At 26.1% G+C, this 19,291-nt stretch overlaps 3 protein-coding genes across 4 annotated transcripts in view; 1 reads left to right on the top strand and 2 right to left on the bottom strand.

The window, feature by feature from the left end:
• LOC136088960 (uncharacterized) overlaps positions 1-19,291 on the top strand; it is a 159,409-nt gene that overhangs the window by 35,081 nt on the left and 105,037 nt on the right. The gene's annotated exons all lie outside the window — the stretch shown is intronic.
• LOC136089124 (zinc finger protein 782-like) lies at positions 1,740-2,941 on the bottom strand. The gene is made up of 2 exons (XM_065814850.1): positions 2,788-2,941; positions 1,740-2,440 (listed from the first exon to the last, which is right to left on the bottom strand). The coding sequence occupies exons 1-2, from the start codon at positions 2,897-2,899 to the stop codon at positions 1,740-1,742; spliced, it is 813 nt and encodes a 270-aa protein (XP_065670922.1). The 5' UTR covers positions 2,900-2,941.
• Positions 4,950-19,291, bottom strand: part of LOC136088470 (uncharacterized) — a 27,718-nt gene continuing 13,376 nt past the window's right edge. Inside the window, exons 2-3 of the mRNA XM_065812229.1 lie at positions 10,276-10,445; positions 4,950-6,513 (exon numbers count right to left, since the gene is read on the bottom strand). Coding sequence (XP_065668301.1) covers positions 6,364-6,513; positions 10,276-10,445 — 320 coding nt within the window. The 3' untranslated portion in view covers positions 4,950-6,363. The remainder of the gene's footprint in view (positions 6,514-10,275; positions 10,446-19,291) is intronic.

Below are 19,291 nucleotides of genomic sequence, written 5' to 3'. Positions count from 1 at the left end.
ATATATATATATATATATATATATATATATATATATATATATATATATATATATATATATATATATATATATATATATATATATATATATATATATATATATATATATATATATATATATATATATATATATATATATATATATATATATATATATATATATATATATATATATATATATATATATATATATATATATATATATATATATATATATATATATATATATATATATATATATATATATATATATATATATATATATATATATATATATATATATATATATATATATATATATATATATATATATATATATATATATATATATATATATATATATATATATATATATATATATATATATATATATATTATATATATATATATATATATATATATATATATATATATATATATATATATATATATATATATATATATATATATATATATATATATATATATATATATATATATATATATATATATATATATATATATATATATATATATATATATATATATATATATATATATATATATATATATATATATATATATATATATATATATATATATATATATATATATATATATATATATATATATATATATATATATATATATATATATATATATATATATATATATATATATATATATATATATATATATATATATATATATATATATATATATATATATATATATATATATATATATATATATATATATATATATATATATATATATATATATATATATATATATATATATATATATATATATATATAGGGGTGTTCAAGTAAGGGGAAAAAATTACTTAAATAAATTTAAGCAATTTTTTTCAAATTACTTAAGTAACTTAAGTATTTTTAAGTAATTTTAGTTATTTTCAAAACATAAATTTTACATACATTTTTGTGTTATATTACTATATAAGTATAACCATATAAAGAAAAATATAACAAAACTTTTAAATTTGAACGCAATAAACATAATACCATTTTATCACTCAATGATATTCTCAACTTAGTGATAAAAAGTCCATCAACACTAAAGCATCTATCTGCTTCAACTGATGATCATGGTAAAAAATTTAATGCATAGGATCTTTATGGTCATAAAAAAGAAGATAATAAATATCTCTTGCTATAATTAGACACTCTTTATTCTTAGGATAGTTTAAAATATAATCATTTTTAGCTTGATCATACTGATTTGGTGCCTAAGTATCTTAAAAATCCTGCAATTCTAATATTTCTTCGTTCAGAAATTCTTTTTATCAAAGACTCAAAAAAAAAAGAAGGTATTGTAGTATCTTGGTCCTTTAGTTTTGTTAAAATAAATTCACCCTTGATTTTCAGCTCCAAAAGGAGTATTTTATAAATACATATATGGAAATATAAGCAAAAGGAGTATTTTATATATATATACACATATGTACATATCATATGTGGAAAAATAATTTACCCCCTTTCATTTTTAGAGATCTTATTACCTTTAAACCTGGAAAAAAATGTATGCTATGATACAATAGCTTACTAAATTAACCTTTCCATAGAACTAAATATAATTAACTTTGTATTGATTACTGCATACTACATCTATGGAATAATTTTATTTTGCACAACATTGATTTGTCTACTTCTAACCCCATTTTTAAAACTAAACTAAAATTTTTCTCTTTTCTAATAATATATTTAAATATTACTAACACTAATCAGCTTTATTTTTTTAAATGTTTGTAACTGATAAAATTTTATTATTTATAACCTCATCAAGGTGATTTTCACTTTGTAATATTATATCTTTTTTATTGAGAGTAAAAACTTGCAAATTGTCTTTACAAGCACTTTGATCTTTGTGTGTTTTTGAATGTCTTTCATACATATCCATAGTTCTGAACCCTTTCCCACAAATTTTGCAACCATATTTACGATTATAATGAGTGTGCAAATGACTTCTTAGATGGTCTTTGCGCAAGAATGCTTTATCACAAAAAGAACATTTGTGTCGTTTTTCACCAACATGTATTAAAACGTGTTTACGCATGTTATACTTATCATTAAACTTCTTTGAACAGTATCGACATACAAACTGTTGATTACTGTCATGAACTGTATGTTGATGGTCAGATAAGAGCTCTAGTGTTTTAAATAGCAAATCACAAACATCACATTGGTATGGATATTCAGAGTTGGGTTCAGGATGCTGATGTTTGTTTGCCTTCTTTGAGTTTTTCTTTTCTACATCAAATTTTTCTTCTTCTTCCAAATCTAATGGCTTCAAATGTATTTCATCCGAAATAGATTTTTCAGAGTTATTATCTACAAAATTTTCATTCCCTTCTTCATTTTCGTTGTTTATAACAGGATTTTTTTCTTCCTCATCAGAACATTGTATATCGTTGCTTAATTGGCTATCTGATTCTTCATCTAAAAAAACATCATTATCATCATACTTACCATGATCATAACCGTAACAAAATCATGATAATGATGATCATCATGATTATTATCATGTTAATCATCATCACTGCCATTATAATCATGATCAACATCATAATGATAATCATGATCATGATGATGCAGATCATATTATTGATCATGATAATGAAGATCATCATTATCATGATTATGATCAACATATCATCCTCAATATTTTTGTATGATTTTCATCATCATAATCCTCATTATTTATATTTGATACCTAGTATACATAAAATTATTTTACTAAACCAAACAAAATAAAGAGACAACAAATAAAGAACAAAGAAAGTAACCTCCGGTCTCTTCAAAAGCATTTTGGGGCTGAAGCTTAAAACTGCCATCATCCAGCAAAACACGTAATATCTTGCGTGGTAATTTTGACTTTCTACGCGCAGCCCCTACCATCTAGAAATTAATTTTTAGCCACTAAACAAATTATTTAAACATAAATTATTAAAACATAAATTATTTTATAAAATTTTAAATATTGCTAAAAATAACAAGAATATTAAGAGCTTGTCATGCTCCACTAAATCTCCCATTGTTACATCATCTCTAAACATTACATAATTGTTACATCATCTCTAAACATTATTTCATTGTTACATAATTACAAGTTTTGCTCAACTGTAATTATGTAATAATGACATAATGTTAAGAGTTGTCGTTTGTTTTAAAACAAACAAACAACAACTTAATAACAATAACAAATTTATTTTAAAATATTTATACAGGATTAACATTTTCAGAAAATATATAAAAATTGCTATAAAAATTAATATAAATTAAAAAACAAAATGTTTGAATGTTAAATTCATAAACCATCTTTCAAAAATTTTTTAAATACCATTAGAAAAAAATGTTCAAACAAAGCTGATTTCAAACATCAACAAAAGAACCTAATTAGCAATAAAATTATTACTAAATGACAGATAATATGTTATCACTATTGATATTGACATAAACATTACCTAGTAATGAGGACTTTAAAATAAATATTGCACTATTTAGATCCCAACTAAAAAATCTCATACCAAATATTCAGAAGCTTTAAAAAACACCTGTATAAATTGAGGCTTAAATAACATTCAAACTGTGAATGTAGAAAAAATGCAAGTAATATGATTTGAGCAAAATTGTCCAGATTATCCAAATATTGAAGAAAATAAACTGTTGACAGTAGCCATATTACTTGATCCTTAATACAAGACTGCAGGTTTTCAAAATAAATTTTATTCTGAATAGATTTTGAGTCATTCCATGTCACTTAAGAGGCAGCAAAACTAGCAGTGGATTTTCTCAGCAGAGAAGATGCAATGTTATTGCCAGCAGATACTGTTCTTGAACTCGTGCATGCATAACTATTTAAACAATACAAAAAGATGCTTAGTGCCTCGATAAACTTGTTGTTCTTAACTAAATCTTGTTGATGAGTTGAAAGCGTATTATTTTTATTTAAGAAATCAAATCTCTTAAAACTTCTTCTAGAATCTTACTGGATATAATGGTTACTAAAATTAGTAGAATTTCAAAAGAAGATATTTAATTTCTTTATTCAATTGATATCTGTTATTGGCAAAATTTCACTGAATAAACAGTTCACTAAGCTCAAGAGAAGCTGCGTATATATGTGTAAGAAGTAATGCTATTCCATATGTCCAACTTTAAGATTAAAACCTTTAACAAGATAAGATGCACCTTACGTCTATTTAAATGTTTATTAGTCTCTAAATGTTAAACTTTTATGAAAGATTGTACCAATATCCAATTAATTGCTTTAAAAGACAATGTTGGCAAAATAACATCATTTTCTTAAACAAAAACATCTTATTATAATAATTTACTATTAGACTAAGTCAGTTTTCACTGTGAAATGTTTCAATTAAATTAAAAAACCATCCGTTGTTTCATTTGACTTTTTCAATTTTTCTTAAATCATTTAAAGAATGCTGCAAGTAACTTAATAACTAATAGTTATTTAAAAACCTCAATGATGCATGCATTAATATTTTTTTAACATTTATTAATGATTTGTCTGATTGCCTTTAAAATATTTAAAAGAATAGATAGTCAAAACCAAACCAGGGGTTTTTAAAAATTTAACAACTAGAGAAAATTCATGGCCACCATAATTTAAAAAAAAAATGCTAAAATATTATAAAAAAGTTCAAAATCAAAAAATACTAATCAATCTTCTTAACTACTCTAATCGCTATTCGGCCATTAAAAGCACATTTCTTGTAACAAAGCATAAGCATATAGATTTTTTTTAAAATAAAATTAGAGCCCTTTAATAAACTTGCCCATAAAAAAATGCAAGTCTTATGAAGCATTATGCTTTCTGAATTTTACATACAAAACTTGAGTACAAAATTCTGGTACAAAGATCTTGTAATCATTCAAAAAAATTATCAAGAGCTATACGCAAATGCACCATTATTTTAGCAATAGATGGTTTTTATTTTTCTGTTTTGTGTATAACTAAAGTTGCTAATACTAAATTTTGTCTTGTGTGTAACTAAAGTTACTAATTTCATACTAAAAAAATAACAACAAAATTACACGCCATTTAATAACATTAACTTTGTATTGTTGCCACTACTTGGACTGCTGAAGATAAGTTAATGAAATACAATAGTACATAACATTATCTTTTAAAGTGTTGGTAATAGATATTTAAAACTATACTTGATAAAAAAAACATAAAACTCTGACGTTAAAAAATAAATAATTACATACTTATCATCTAATGATTTTATAATTAAAATTATAAAACAATTAGATGATCTAACTAATAACAAAAACTAATAAGTATATTTTTTACCAACTTCTTACTGCTCTGTTCATTAAAAACATTGAGCACTTTTTTTATAAAGGTCACTAACATATTTGAAATATATACATTTTTTAATTTCCTTTGAATGGCTCTTGTGAGGGTCACTATTATCAAAGGAGGCTACTCAAGTTTTTTTTTGTTGTTGTTGCAACTCACAACCCTAAACTCCTAAACAATTGTTGAAGAAGACCGAAGAAGTGTAAAAAAGGGCAAAGAAGTGAAGAAGTGCATAGAAAAAAGGTTGAACTTTAACTTACAATAAACAAATAACTTACAGAGAAACAAGTTAAACTTTAACCTACAATAAATAATTAACTTACAGAGAAACAACTTGAACTTACAACCCATATATTAATAGGTGTATAGAGAATTGTCATACTGTAAAGTTTAAATTAAAACTAACTGTATCAAAAAGAATACAATTAAAACTTATCAAAGTTAAGTATCAAATTAATTTAGAAGACTTTTAGTTTCAAGACATTATCAAGAGCTTAATAAATCAACAAATTCTAAAAAACAAGGTTAATGTGAAATAGAGTAATTCAATGGAAATGATTTTTTACAATATGTTGATAGAGATATAATATAAAAAAAAGTTATAGAAATAAGTTTTTAACAAGAAGCTCAAGTTTCAAAAAGATGAAATACTTTTAATTTGTATTTATTGGACTACTAAATGTGTTATTTTACAAACTGTGTTGTTTTGCTTAGAGAATTGTACTTTTAATCCGCTGCCATTGTTTTATTGTAAAGCACCCATGAAAGACTGATGAAAGTAAGAAATCATTTAATATAATTTAGTAAATTTTACATTTTTAATTATTAAAATTTTAAAAGACTATAAAAATATACATTTTAGCTTCATATAGAAATATATCTTTCATTAGCATTATAACTAAAACTAAATTTTATTTTTGTGTTGATCTCCTTTTAAAAATGTTTGAGAAAAAGGGAATTTTTTACAAAAACAAAGTATTTTTAAAATGAAATATTTTATAAATTTATATTAATTATATGAACAAAATTTTTTAAATCAAAAATGTATCAAAACCTGGCCATCAACAAAGTCGCCATTTTCTGTGAGAGAATAATTTAAAGAAAACTTTTTTATGTAGTTCTTCGGAGTGTTTCCATCACCTTGAAGTGCAATACCATTAACAGTTGTTACTTTTTCAAATTGAACCTAAACATAAAAAAACAAGTTTAAACAAAACAAGTAATTATAATAACAGTATGTTATATAAGTCTAATAATAGTGAATGATATAGTTAAAATAATATTTCTTTTTCATTTTGTTTCTTTTTATTATTTTATGTTTAACTTTTACAATTTTTAATTTATAGTTTATAATTACTTAATGTTTGGCATATAAGTGACTATTGCTTAAAATGTATTTCAATAAATAATATTTTTACTAAACTTTACCTTCTCAGTCCGTTTAATCGATATTACACTTTACTTTGTAACTTATTTATCATAAATAAATTGATTGTAAATATATTTATTTTTACATATTTAACAAAATAGGCTTTAAAACATAAGTTATAAAAGTTAAAATATAAGAAGAATTATTACCCAGAAAAGGTCTTAATATATCAAATGATTGAAAACAATCACCATTAGAGTTGGAAGTTACTGGAAGACAAAAGATGAAATTTATAATGCAAGATAACAGACAACTTGAAAGATTACAAATTATATAAATCAGGAAAACAAGATGAAGGGAACGAATTCCAAAAACCTGATGTTCGAGGAAAAAGACTAGACAATTAAGAACTTTTGGAGTACTTAGGAACAATCACAATAAAAGAATGAATTTTTGTAGATGGCACTAAAATTCATCCTTTGCTGCTATATAGAGCTAGTGTCAAGAGACACTAGCTCTTTAGAGCAGCGCCTATTATAGTATATTTAGAAAAAAGAGAAGCAACATTACCACAATGTGATAATGGTTGAAAATTGGCTGCACGTGTAGGTCCAACTATGTTTACAATATGATTTTGCACCTTGTCTAAAAAAGAAAGCATAGTTTGAAGATATATTCTAGATATGAATCAGTGTTTTTTAAGAAGGCTGATTTGACATTTTTTTTGAAATTTGCTTTTTGTGTGTTTTGTATTCTTCTATAATAGCTTCATCAGTTTATGTTAAAAATGTGTTTAAATTTTATCTTCTTACGCAAATGAAACCACCTGAAAGTTTTTGATTTTTATTAAAAAGGTGAATTTGTTTCAAATACGCCCTTTTTAAAAAAATCATGATTTTTTATCCAGATAGATAACATCACTGAATAGATAATATTGTTATACAGATAGATAACAAACAATGAATAGATAAATCCTGTTATAGTAAGCCTAGGCCTATATAGTTCTTGAGAGTATAACATAGGCACTAAAAAGTCAAAAACTCTTAAAATGATTTGGTCTATTTCCCTAAAACCTTTGCAGCAATGTTGCTCTGTGTTTAAGATTATAGAAATGCTGTGTATTTTATGAAAAAATGTTTTCTAGCTTGTATTAATTGTACATTAATTTTTCTGATTTCATTTTAAAGGTGCAATAAAAAGTGTTTAGACAACTTTGGAGAGGCTAATTTTTTCCAAATGTTATGACATAAAAAGCAAAGACAAACAAGATTTTCATATTCAAGGATTAATAGATGTCACTAAAGTTAAAAAAAGGGTGCCACATAAAAAGGATCTTAAAAAACCAAAGCGGCTTAATAGCTTTTCCTATCATGTGGTTCTAGGCAATGTATGCATAGAGATAAGTTGCAGTGCATTTTTATCTGTCCTAAGTATTAGTGAAAACGATTACGGAAAATAAGAAACCTTAAGGTTATTGGAATAACCCCTAAAGATAAAAGAGGAAAAGGTATTACTGTCTTTCTCAGAATGTTTATGACATTGTTAGTAATCACATAAGATCATTTCCACTCATGGAATCACATTATTAAGGCCAAAAGTATATTTCCTCAATGTAAGTTTAAATATAAAGACAATGTGATAAATTTCTGATTTAAAAGTAAGCAAGTCTTTTTATTGGAACCATTTTAAAATAAATTTTAACTTTCGGATCGGGCGCTCACAAGCGGACACTTGTTGCAAGTGCAAAGAATCAAATCTTAAATTGAAATCACCAAATCTCAATAATGTAGCTAAAAGAGCAGCACAGGCTGATTAAAAAATTGCTGAGTACAAACATGAAACATCAGAAGATGGCTCAAAAAGAGGAGCATGTTCTATTATTGTAATTTGACTAAATAAAGACGATAAGCATACCTGTTCAAAAACTTAACTACATGAGACATCTATCATTCAATGTTTTTTCTATTCATAACATTAAAGAAGAAAAAAATCATGTATACATGTATCATGAAGGTCAAGGAAGAAAAGGGCCTAATGAAGTTACGACTTTTTTAAATGATTTTTTGATCTCAGTTCCACCAAAGTATAATATATTATGTTTGTTTTGTGACAACTGTAGTGGACAAAATAAAAATCAAACCCTATACAGTTTCCTCGCTTGCGATAGGAATCTTGCATTTCTTCAAAAATTTCTTCAGAAAACCAAGGGTAAAAATAACCCAAAAGAAAAGAATATTCACTTTTCTATTAATAACCTGTTTCATTTTGCACATAAGAATGATAAAAAAGGCAACATTAAGTCATTCACCAATATTCATGATTTGGTCTGTCATAATTTTTTTATGTCCAAACATACAGGTACTTGACCACAGGTGGATAGTTTAGCTTATCTAAGTGGCAAAGTTACACTGAAAAAAATGAAGGTGGAAGACAGTAAAAAATTAAAAGAATTCATTGCTGATGAATTCAACAAATTTTATAACGAGTGGTACTCCTGGCCAACTAATGAAAGTGATAATCTCTCTGACAGAGACTTTGAGAAAAATCAAGAATAAAATGCTAAGACTTGATGCTTACTAATAGGTATTTTAGTTATTAATTCATATATATGTATTATATTTATTACTGACACATTAAAACATTGTTTTAAAGTATGTATTATATTTATTACTGACACATTAAAACATTGTTTTAAAGTACATAGTTGTAGTTCTTAAGGAGTTTTAATTATTTTTTCTACCTGAAATACTTGATTTTTTTTAAAAAGCCAATTTTTCAAAATTCGATACGTTAATTATTAACAAACGAAATGTTATAATAAATATCAAATTGTAGGTTATCTAAGATATTACTCTTGCATACATATTTAAAAAATGTATTACACAATTTCTATATACCTAATTATTAAAGATAAAAAGAGTTTTTTTTTAATTTTCTCAAAAACGAGTTTTGAGCGAATCAGCCCTTTTAAAAAACACTGATTCATATGGCAACAGTATTGCATACAGGACGGACTTGAGACTTTTAGAGATAAAGAATAAAATCTGCAGTGTGAAAGTGGTAAGCATGATGCAACCACTATGGTTGCATCATGCTTAAAGTAGCAACAGATGCAACCATAGCAGATGCTAATTTTGCAATGGATTTGATATATGGTTTCCAAACCAGTTTTCATAGTCACACAGATGTTTTAAATTGGAGATACAGCTTCTAGTTGTTGTTTTTTATTTTTTTTGAAAGGTTTTACAAAGAGGGTATCACTAAACTACATGTAACCTTTTAAATATAAAAAATAATTTTGAAAAAAGATTGACAGCACTAATAAAATTAATAAAATCAACTTTTGAGATTAACAAAATAATTCAATTCTCCCTCGAGTTCCCAATAAATGCACTGATTTTTTGATTTCAAAATGTTTTCGAAAGCTTTAGATATGTCAAAATCATTAGCCTTTGCTTTGCCGCCTCCGTCTACATCATGCACAATAGAATCTTTCAGCAACAGCAGTTTGCATGTCAGCCATAGTACAAGAAGGTCAAAAACCTAATTGAAAAATTTATAATTAACTTTAAGTTTTACCTGATACCATGATGACAATCCGTATTCATTTGGACACCAACACTCTTTATTATTTAGCCTCGCCAGATTAGGGTTGTATGTTTTCAGATTACTCCATATTGATGAAGCAGTAAGTTGATTAGCTTTTATGAATCCATTTCTCATTCCAAGTGGTGTTCGATTAGTACAATCTAAAGATATAAATATGATAGACTATTGTTTAAATTAAAAAAAAAATTTTCCTACCTGAAATTTCTGAAAACTAAGCAGGAAACCCTTAAGTATCAGAAATATTGCCTATGCAATAATACATTCAAATTTTATTAGAATTGAGAATAGTACCAAAGATATGGCTGGGAGAAAATGCATGTTTAACTGTATAAAAACAACTTTTATTATAACAATAATAATATAGAGCACTTATAATGACATATAATATTTATATGACTTAATATATGACTTATAACATATAATACTTATAATAAACTTAACTATAACTGTAACAATATACTATAATAATAACAAACTAAAATAACCATCACTTAGAATCTAACTCATCTAATGTCAAAAAAAATCTTGTATTATAAACTTGTTTAAAACCTATGGATTTCTAGACCTAAACAGCATCACATAAGCTTTCTCTTAATGTCTTTTTTCTTAAAACTGCCAAAATAATTGACAAATTTTCTTACTAAGGGTTACTAATAAACTTTGAGTTATATGGGAGTAATGGCTTGAATTCATCATATTCATGATCATGATGATTATTATTATGATTGTCATTATGATGATAATGGTGATGATGATCATGATCATGATATTGATCATAATCATGATCATGATGAAAACCATGATGATGATGATGATGATGAATATCATAATGATAATTATGAAGATCACGATGATGATGATGATGATGATGATGATGATGATGATGATGATGATGATGATGATGATGATGATGATGATGATGATGATGAGCATGAATATGGCAATGACCATGATGATGATAATAAAGTTCATCATGATGATCAAAAAAATGATCATTTTGATCATCAATGATCATGATTATCATCATAATCATAATCATGATGATGGTCATAATGATGATCATGACAATCTTGATCATGATCATGATTGAAATCATAAAGATAATAATGATCATAATTATGATCATGATGAATGATTTATGCCCTAGCTTTATAAGTAATACAGTACAATCTCTCTAATTCGAATCTCCTTAATTCGAAAACCTCCATAATTCGATTAAATGCAAAGTCACCATGAAATGCGTTTAAGAAAAATCAACTTTCTATAATTCGAAAATCTCTCTAATTCGAACTTTTATTTTTCCCCATAAAATTCGAATTAGAGAGATTTTACTGTATATATTCTTACACTTGATCAATTTCATCTTTGTTGTTTTTGTTGTCTATTTATTTCAAAAGTCTTTACATACATTTTCCTGCATTAGCTTCAGTTGCAGCTATCAATAACCAAACAAAGGTGTTGCAGGAATCTAATAGTATGTAATTTTTATGATTTCAATTTATGAATAATTGTGATGATCATGCTGGTAGTTTTTATGCTCTTTTTTAATTGTAAATTATATTGTATAGGTGAGCTCATTAGAATCAGAAAAGAGACTAATTGTCTTTTATGGTCAATTTAACAGCTACAGCGAGAAACTGTAAATCTGCTCAATACGAAGGCTGACCCAATCAAGCAACTGAGAGTGATGTAAGTAGATCAACTGTAGTGCCAATCTTTTTGCCTGAAATTAAATTTTGTTGTCTTTTTGGCAATTTCAGCAAAATGGTTTTATAATTATTTTTCAATACTTATAGGATGCATTTGTTGATGTAGATAGGCAAAGCAGATGTTTAGACACTTTAAACAGGTTCAACGCAAATTCATTTGCAATTGATTACGCCAAATGCAAATTTGGACACAATTATATGACAAGTCATACCTTTGAGGCCCATGGAATTGCTGAGAGTTAATTTTTTATTAGGGCATGCTTATGTAGGCAGTGTTATAGGGCAGTAGCTTTAAGGCTCACCTATTTTTTATAGGCTGTTGGTACAGGCTGGAGTGGGTGGGAGGGTACAGCCCCTAGGATATTATACGTTCACCCCTTGGATATCCAAGGACTGAAAGAATGATATCCTAGGGGGTGTAACCCCACCCCCACCCCCATCCCCCACCACAATCTACACAATCTATACAAACTATAAATACAATTTAAGCAATCTATAAAGTAGAGAGACAATTGACAATAAAAAACAAAAGACATCAGCCATGCAATTGTGATTTTGTGACTATTAATTATTATACTGTTATGATGCAACTTTTCTGTAAACAAAATGGTATATTATTTTCTACAAACTATCACATTTAGGTGCATCTTCATTGTTATCTGATTGTTCATTACATGTTGTATACAGTTTTATATTGTATTCTGTGTCTGTTATATATATATATATATATATATATATATATATATATATATATATATATATATATATATATATATATATATATATATATATATATATTTATATATATATATAGATATATATATATATACATATATATATATATATATACATATATATATATATATATATATATATATATATATATATATATATATATATATATATATATATATATATATATATATATATATATATATATATCTTTATGTCAGGTATCTATGTGTCTATTCTCTGGTATATATATATATCTAAATTTGTCTTTCAAAAGACTAAAATAAATAATATCTGCTATACTATTTATTTAGTTTTTAATATGTGACATATTTATTTTTATACAAAAGGAAATTTTATTTTAATAAGAAATGTTCATTCAAACTTTAATTTACCTATTATCATTAATTAAAAAGACAAAATAACATTGTCCTTCCATTCAATATAAAGAAATAATTCCTTATATTATTAGTTTGGTTATTAGATTTATGATATCAGTTTTTATAATACTAAATATTATGGTTCTTCTATGAATCAAAAGTTTGTATACAGCATTCTATCAGAATCATATGTTAGTCCTGCAAGATCTTTTAAAATTTTCTTGTAGATCTTACCTTATCCTATAAGTATTCCTCAAAATCCTACAAGATCCTTCAGAAAGATTCTTGTAAGTCCTGCGGGGACATGTGCAACTCATCATATAGGATTCTTGTAGGATCTGTAAGATCCAACAAGAATCCTATATCATGAGTTGCACAATATACAGCTTATGGCTTAGATATACAGTTTGTGGTAAAAAACAGTTCTTCACTTGTCTAAGGTTATTAGACTGACAAAATTAAGGTAAGATTATAAAAAATCGCATTAATTTAATTAAGGAAACTAATTAAATTTAATGTTTTCTTTAAACACCAGAAAAACGCAAATTAAAAGACCCCAATGTTTTTTGAAACATTCTGAATGTTTTTATTTTATTTTTTTAAAATAAAATATTCTGAATGTTTTTAATTTTGTTTTTTTATTGTAAAACATACGCGGAGTAATGCCACATCAACTATCTTATAGTCTGACTAGCAACAGAGTGCTGCTACATTGACTGAGGATTTAGTTGGGGTAAGCAGTTTACTAAATAATAGAAAAATAAAAGAAAATAAAAAGTTTTTCCGGTAAATAAATTTTAAATTATTTCGGCAAATATATTTTAAAATTAATTTTTTTTTAAAAAAACCTAAAACTGACATTATATGGTAAAAACTTAAAGAGGACCATGCAAGAGAATATGTATATGTATATGTATATATATATATATATATATATATATATATATATATATATATATATATATATATATATATATATATATATATACATATATATATATATATATATATATATATATATATATATTTATATATATATATTTATATGTATATATATTTATATATATATATATATATAAATATGTATATATATATATATATATCGATATATAATATATATACATAAAAAATAAGAATGCTTCACAAAAAATTGCGATGATTGGAGCCCGGAAACAAAAAAGCCCCTAAAATTTTAGCCTCCCCTGCCCCAAACATGAAAACAACAAATTGATAAAATCGTAGTACAAGTTGTCCTTAATGGACAACATTCTTCTTCATATCCAATAATAATTTAGATCTGCCTTTATTTGTGAACGATAACATACTTGATAAGTTATCTACCCTTCATCTTCTTGGATTAACTTTTACTTGCAATCTTTCTTGGAAACCATATACCAAATCCATTGCAAAATTAACATCTGCTGAGGCTGCATCTCTTTATTGTGCTCAACACTTTCTAACTCCGGATTTTATTCTTTAAATCTATAAATCTTAAATCTGTCCTTGTATGGAAGACTGTTACCATATCTGGGGCAGATCTTCCAATAATGCCCTTTCTATTCAAGACAAGGTGCAAAAACACATTGCAAACATATTTGGAGCTGCTCTTGCAGCCAAGTTCCAACCATTATTTCATTGTCATAAATTTGCTTCTCTTTCTCTTTTCTATTAATACTATAATAGGCACTGATCTAAATCACTGGAGTCTCTTGTGCCATCTACCAAAACTCATTCTCCTGTTACTCCTCTTTTAATTAAGTCTCATAATTTTACTATGACTTTTCCTAAGTGCTCCAAAAATTCCTATTCATCTACTTTTTTTCCTTAAATATCAGTTGTTTGGAATTCACTTCCTTAATCTTGCTTTCCCGATTCATATAACTTTCAATCTTTTAAATCATCTGTCAATCATTATCTTGCTCTATAAACTTTATATTTTCTCTTCCAGTAACTTCTAACTCTAATAGTGGTTGCTTGCAGCCTGATTAGTGATTTTCTGAAGCGACTACAAAGCAATTTTGACATACAGTATCTTCATAATGGCTAGGGGAAGTTTCCTAAAATTTGGTACTCTATTAGATTTTAACTTGAGTAATCCAAAAAAAGCACCCTCAAGACTCGATTATCTCAAGAAATGCCTCATTTGTCCAATTTTGTTCAAAATTATTGACTTGTAAATTAGTGATTTTTGGAGGTAAAATAAAGACTGTGGCCCAAAATCCCGAGTAAAAAGTTTAATTGTATATCATTATTTCATCTTAGGTCTACTGAAAAAAATTAGATTCATCAATTGTCTCTCTAATACGTGATCAAAATTTGCATTTAAAAATGGTGTCTTTTTAGAAAAATTTAAATTTTGTAACAAAAGCAATTAAAATATTTTGTAAAACATTTATTTGAATAAAACATCAAATAGTGTCATTTATTGAATAGTTTAGGATATTTATTGTCATGGGCCAAGGGAGATACCCTCCCCTCCCACGGGAGGCCCCTACGCCCCTACCCCAATCTCCCTATATTTTTTTTTTTTTTTTTTTTTTTTTTGCATAAAATGAATAAATAATGCAAAAACATTAATTTTAATTTTAAAAAAAAAAAAATTTTCATTATTTCAAACTGGTGACTTAAAACCTCCTTTTATATAAAAAACAAACATAAGTTTTGTTTTGTTCTTTTTAAAGGTATTTACTTGTTTGTATTTTCTTAAAGAATTACTTTTAATTTTATAGTTTTTATATTATTTTGTTAGGTAATAAATAATAAAAATAATTAATATGGAGAAATGTGACATTGGAAAAAGTCTTAAAATTCATTGCCACAAAACTGGATTTTCAAGAAAACAAGGTTTTGTTCAATTTAAAGATCTTCCTTGTGAAAAACAAGAAGAAATAATATGGCGAGCAAATTTAAAGGAAAAATATAGTTCAATAAGAATTATATGTTGTTATCATGAGCAATTCTATGGAAAATATTTTGAGAGAAAAATTACAAAGTGTTGCAATCCTTTTGGAACACACAAGGAAAGTAAAAAAATTGCTATAAAAGGTAATCTTACCTTATTTACAACAGAATTGATATGGAAATTAAAAGAAAACAATTTATTATTTATAAAATGTTTGATAATTTCAGTTATTTTAACCACGTAAAACTAAATTTGTTTTTTAGGTAATATAAAGATTTCCATAGACATGGCAAACTATTTGCAAAAAAATAATGTTTATGTAACCCCAGGTTGGAAATTATGCAGTAAATGTTACAAAAAAGCAATAGAAACTGATGAAGATTTAAATTCACAGGAGGAATGGGAATCCAAAAGTGAGAAAAAAATTAAGTTAGATACCACTATAGAATTGCTTGGAATTTCACCAGTCAAACTAAAAAGTCTTTCAAAACACAGCAAATTGCCTGTAGCAAAACAAAAGTTTGAGAACACTATTGACAGAGTTGCAAAAATGGTCTCATTAGCATATAATATTAAAGAAACTTTTTTAACAACAGAAATAAAAAGCCCCATTTTAAACAACAACATTAACAATGACCATGATCTAGACATTTTAATGTATGAAATAAAAAATAAAATTTCAGAGACTGACTCTTATTGCCATAAGGTGCAAATGTTAACACTCGCACCAAAATCATGGACACGTAAAAAGATATCAAGCTACTTTGAAGTGTCTGAGTATCTTGTTCGAACAGCAAGAAAAGTTAAAAATGAGAATGGAATTCTATCATTACCCGGAAAAAAAACTGGAAACCCACTTTCACCAGAAACAGTTAATTTAGTGATTAACTTTTATCAAAGTGATGAATTTTCAAGAATGATGCCAGGAAAAAAAGATTATGTAAGTATTAAGAAAAACCAACATGTTCAAAAAAGATTATTGCTACTCAATCTTAATGAATTACATGTTGCATTTAAAAAAGACTACCCTAACGTCAAAGTCAGTTTGTCAAAATTTTGTACTCTTAAACCTAAATGGTGTATTACAACTAATGCGTCAGGTACCCACAATGTATGTGTTTGCATACATCACCAAAATACAAAATTTCTCATTGATGCCATTAGGTGGAATAAAAGTTATAAAGATTTCATGGCATTCATTGTTTGCTCTCTTGAAAATGCAGAATGTATGTTGCATCGATGTAACCAATGCCCTGGTATTGAAGTGTTAAAAAGTTTTTTAGTGCAGGAGTTTATGGACCATGAGCATGAACAAGATGTAGTATTTAAGCAATGGCAGAGTACCGATCGTACAACACTACTTTCACAGTCATTGCCACTAGATGAATTTAATGATTTATTATGTGACAGCATTGACAACCTTACCACTCATTCATATATTGCAAAAACACAAAGTAGATACTTAAAAAACTGTAAAGAAAATCTTAACCAAAACGAATGCTTCGTTTTAGGAGATTTTGCTGAAAACTATCAATAAGTTGTTCAGGATGAGGTTCAAAGTTATCACTGGAGCAAAAGTCAATGCTCACTTTATACAATTGTACTTTATTTTATAGAGAACAAACTTCTCAAACATAAATCTTTTTGTTACCTTTCAGAAGATGTTGATCATGACACAGGATTTATTTACAAGACTCAGGAAGATATAACTAGATATATCAAAGAAAATCTACCTGATGTATCAAGTGTGAAATACTTTTCCGATGGTTGTGCAGCACAATTTAAAAATTTTAAAAATTTTATCAATCTTTGTCATCACAGTAAAAACTTTGATTTAAATGCTGAATGGGTATTTTTTGCTACCAGTCATGGTAAATCCCCCTGTGATGGTATTGGTGGGACTGTTAAAAGAGTAATATGTCAAGAAAGTCTAAAACAAATAACTACTGGGCAGATTTTAGATGTTAATTTAACGTACTCCTTTTGTAAAGCCAAGATAAATGGAATTTATTTTAAGTTATTTTCAAAAGAAGAAATTGATCAAACACGAGCACAATTAGAAAAAAGATATTCAGGTGGAAGAACAGTTCCTGGCACAAGGATGTATCATCATTTTATTCCAATTGCTCCAAACACTGTAAGTTATAAAAAAATAAGTACTGATGCATGCACTGAAATATTTGATATCATTCCAAAAAGCAAACATTATGTAGATATTTCATTAAATATTAAAAAAATGGATTATATTGCATGTTTTAATGATGGATTTTGGTGGGTAGGGATTGCTGACGATGTAAGTGAGCTTGATATAAAAGTCAGATTCATGCATCCACATGGACCAGGTAAAAACTTCTTTTAGCCAATGAGAACTGATAAGTGTTGGGTGCTCAATTCTGAAGTTATATGCCTAATTTCTACACCGCGAACAATATCAGGTCGTACATACAACATATCTGATTTAGATTTGAAGAATATAAACTGTTGGTTACAAAAAAAAATTAATTATGTTTAAAATAATTTTGTTTTTATTTTATTAACCTATTTTGCATTTAAAATGTCTTTTATTTTTTTCAAATTCTTGAATTGTAGGCTGAGAAGGAGGGGTGGGGGTTTAAATAAATCACAAATCACTCCCATCTTATTATGTCAATGACTATATTAGTCTAAAACTACATAAAGATATTGATTGCCAAAAGGTTTTAAAAACGTTTTAATATCTTTGGTTTTAAAATTTATGACTTAAAATCGTAAAAAGATCTTTGAAATAAGAGGTAAGTATTTATCGATTTGAAGTAACGCAAATAAACTGTTTCTCAAACTTAAACTGAAAAAATATGTTTTTAAAATGTATTTTAACAATCAACTATTATTTTTTCATTTTATGTAAAAAAAAAATAAATAAAAAAATTTAGAGAGATGGGGGGGGGGGGCGGCGTGGGGGCCTTCCGTGGGAGGGGAGGGCGTCTTCCTTGGCCCATGACTATAAATATCCTAAACTAGTCAATAAATAACACTATTTGATGTTTTATTCAAATAAATGTTTTACAAAATATTTTAATTGCTTTTGTTACAAAATTTAAATTTTTCTAAAAAGACACCATTTTAAAATTTTGATCACGTATTAGAGAGACAATTGATGAATCTAATTTTTTTCAGTAGACCTAAGATGAAATAATGATATACAATTAAACTTTTTACTCGGGATTTTGGGCCACAGTCTTTATTTTACCTCCAAAAATCACTAATTTACAAGTCAATAATTT

Source organism: Hydra vulgaris, chromosome 12 (genome assembly GCF_038396675.1).
Source record: "Hydra vulgaris chromosome 12, alternate assembly HydraT2T_AEP".
NCBI classification, from domain to species: Eukaryota; Metazoa; Cnidaria; class Hydrozoa; order Anthoathecata; family Hydridae; genus Hydra; species Hydra vulgaris.
This window is presented reverse-complemented; position numbering and strand designations above follow the sequence as displayed.

Coding starts and splice junctions, on each gene's coding strand:
- LOC136089124 (XM_065814850.1), bottom strand. CDS start 2,899: ATGGTAGGGGCTGCGCGTAGAAAGTCAAAATTACCACGCAAGATATTA. Junction 2,441..2,787: donor TGCTTTTGAAGAGACCGGAG/GTTACTTTCTTT, acceptor ATGTTTTTTTAG/ATGAAGAATCAGATAGCCAA.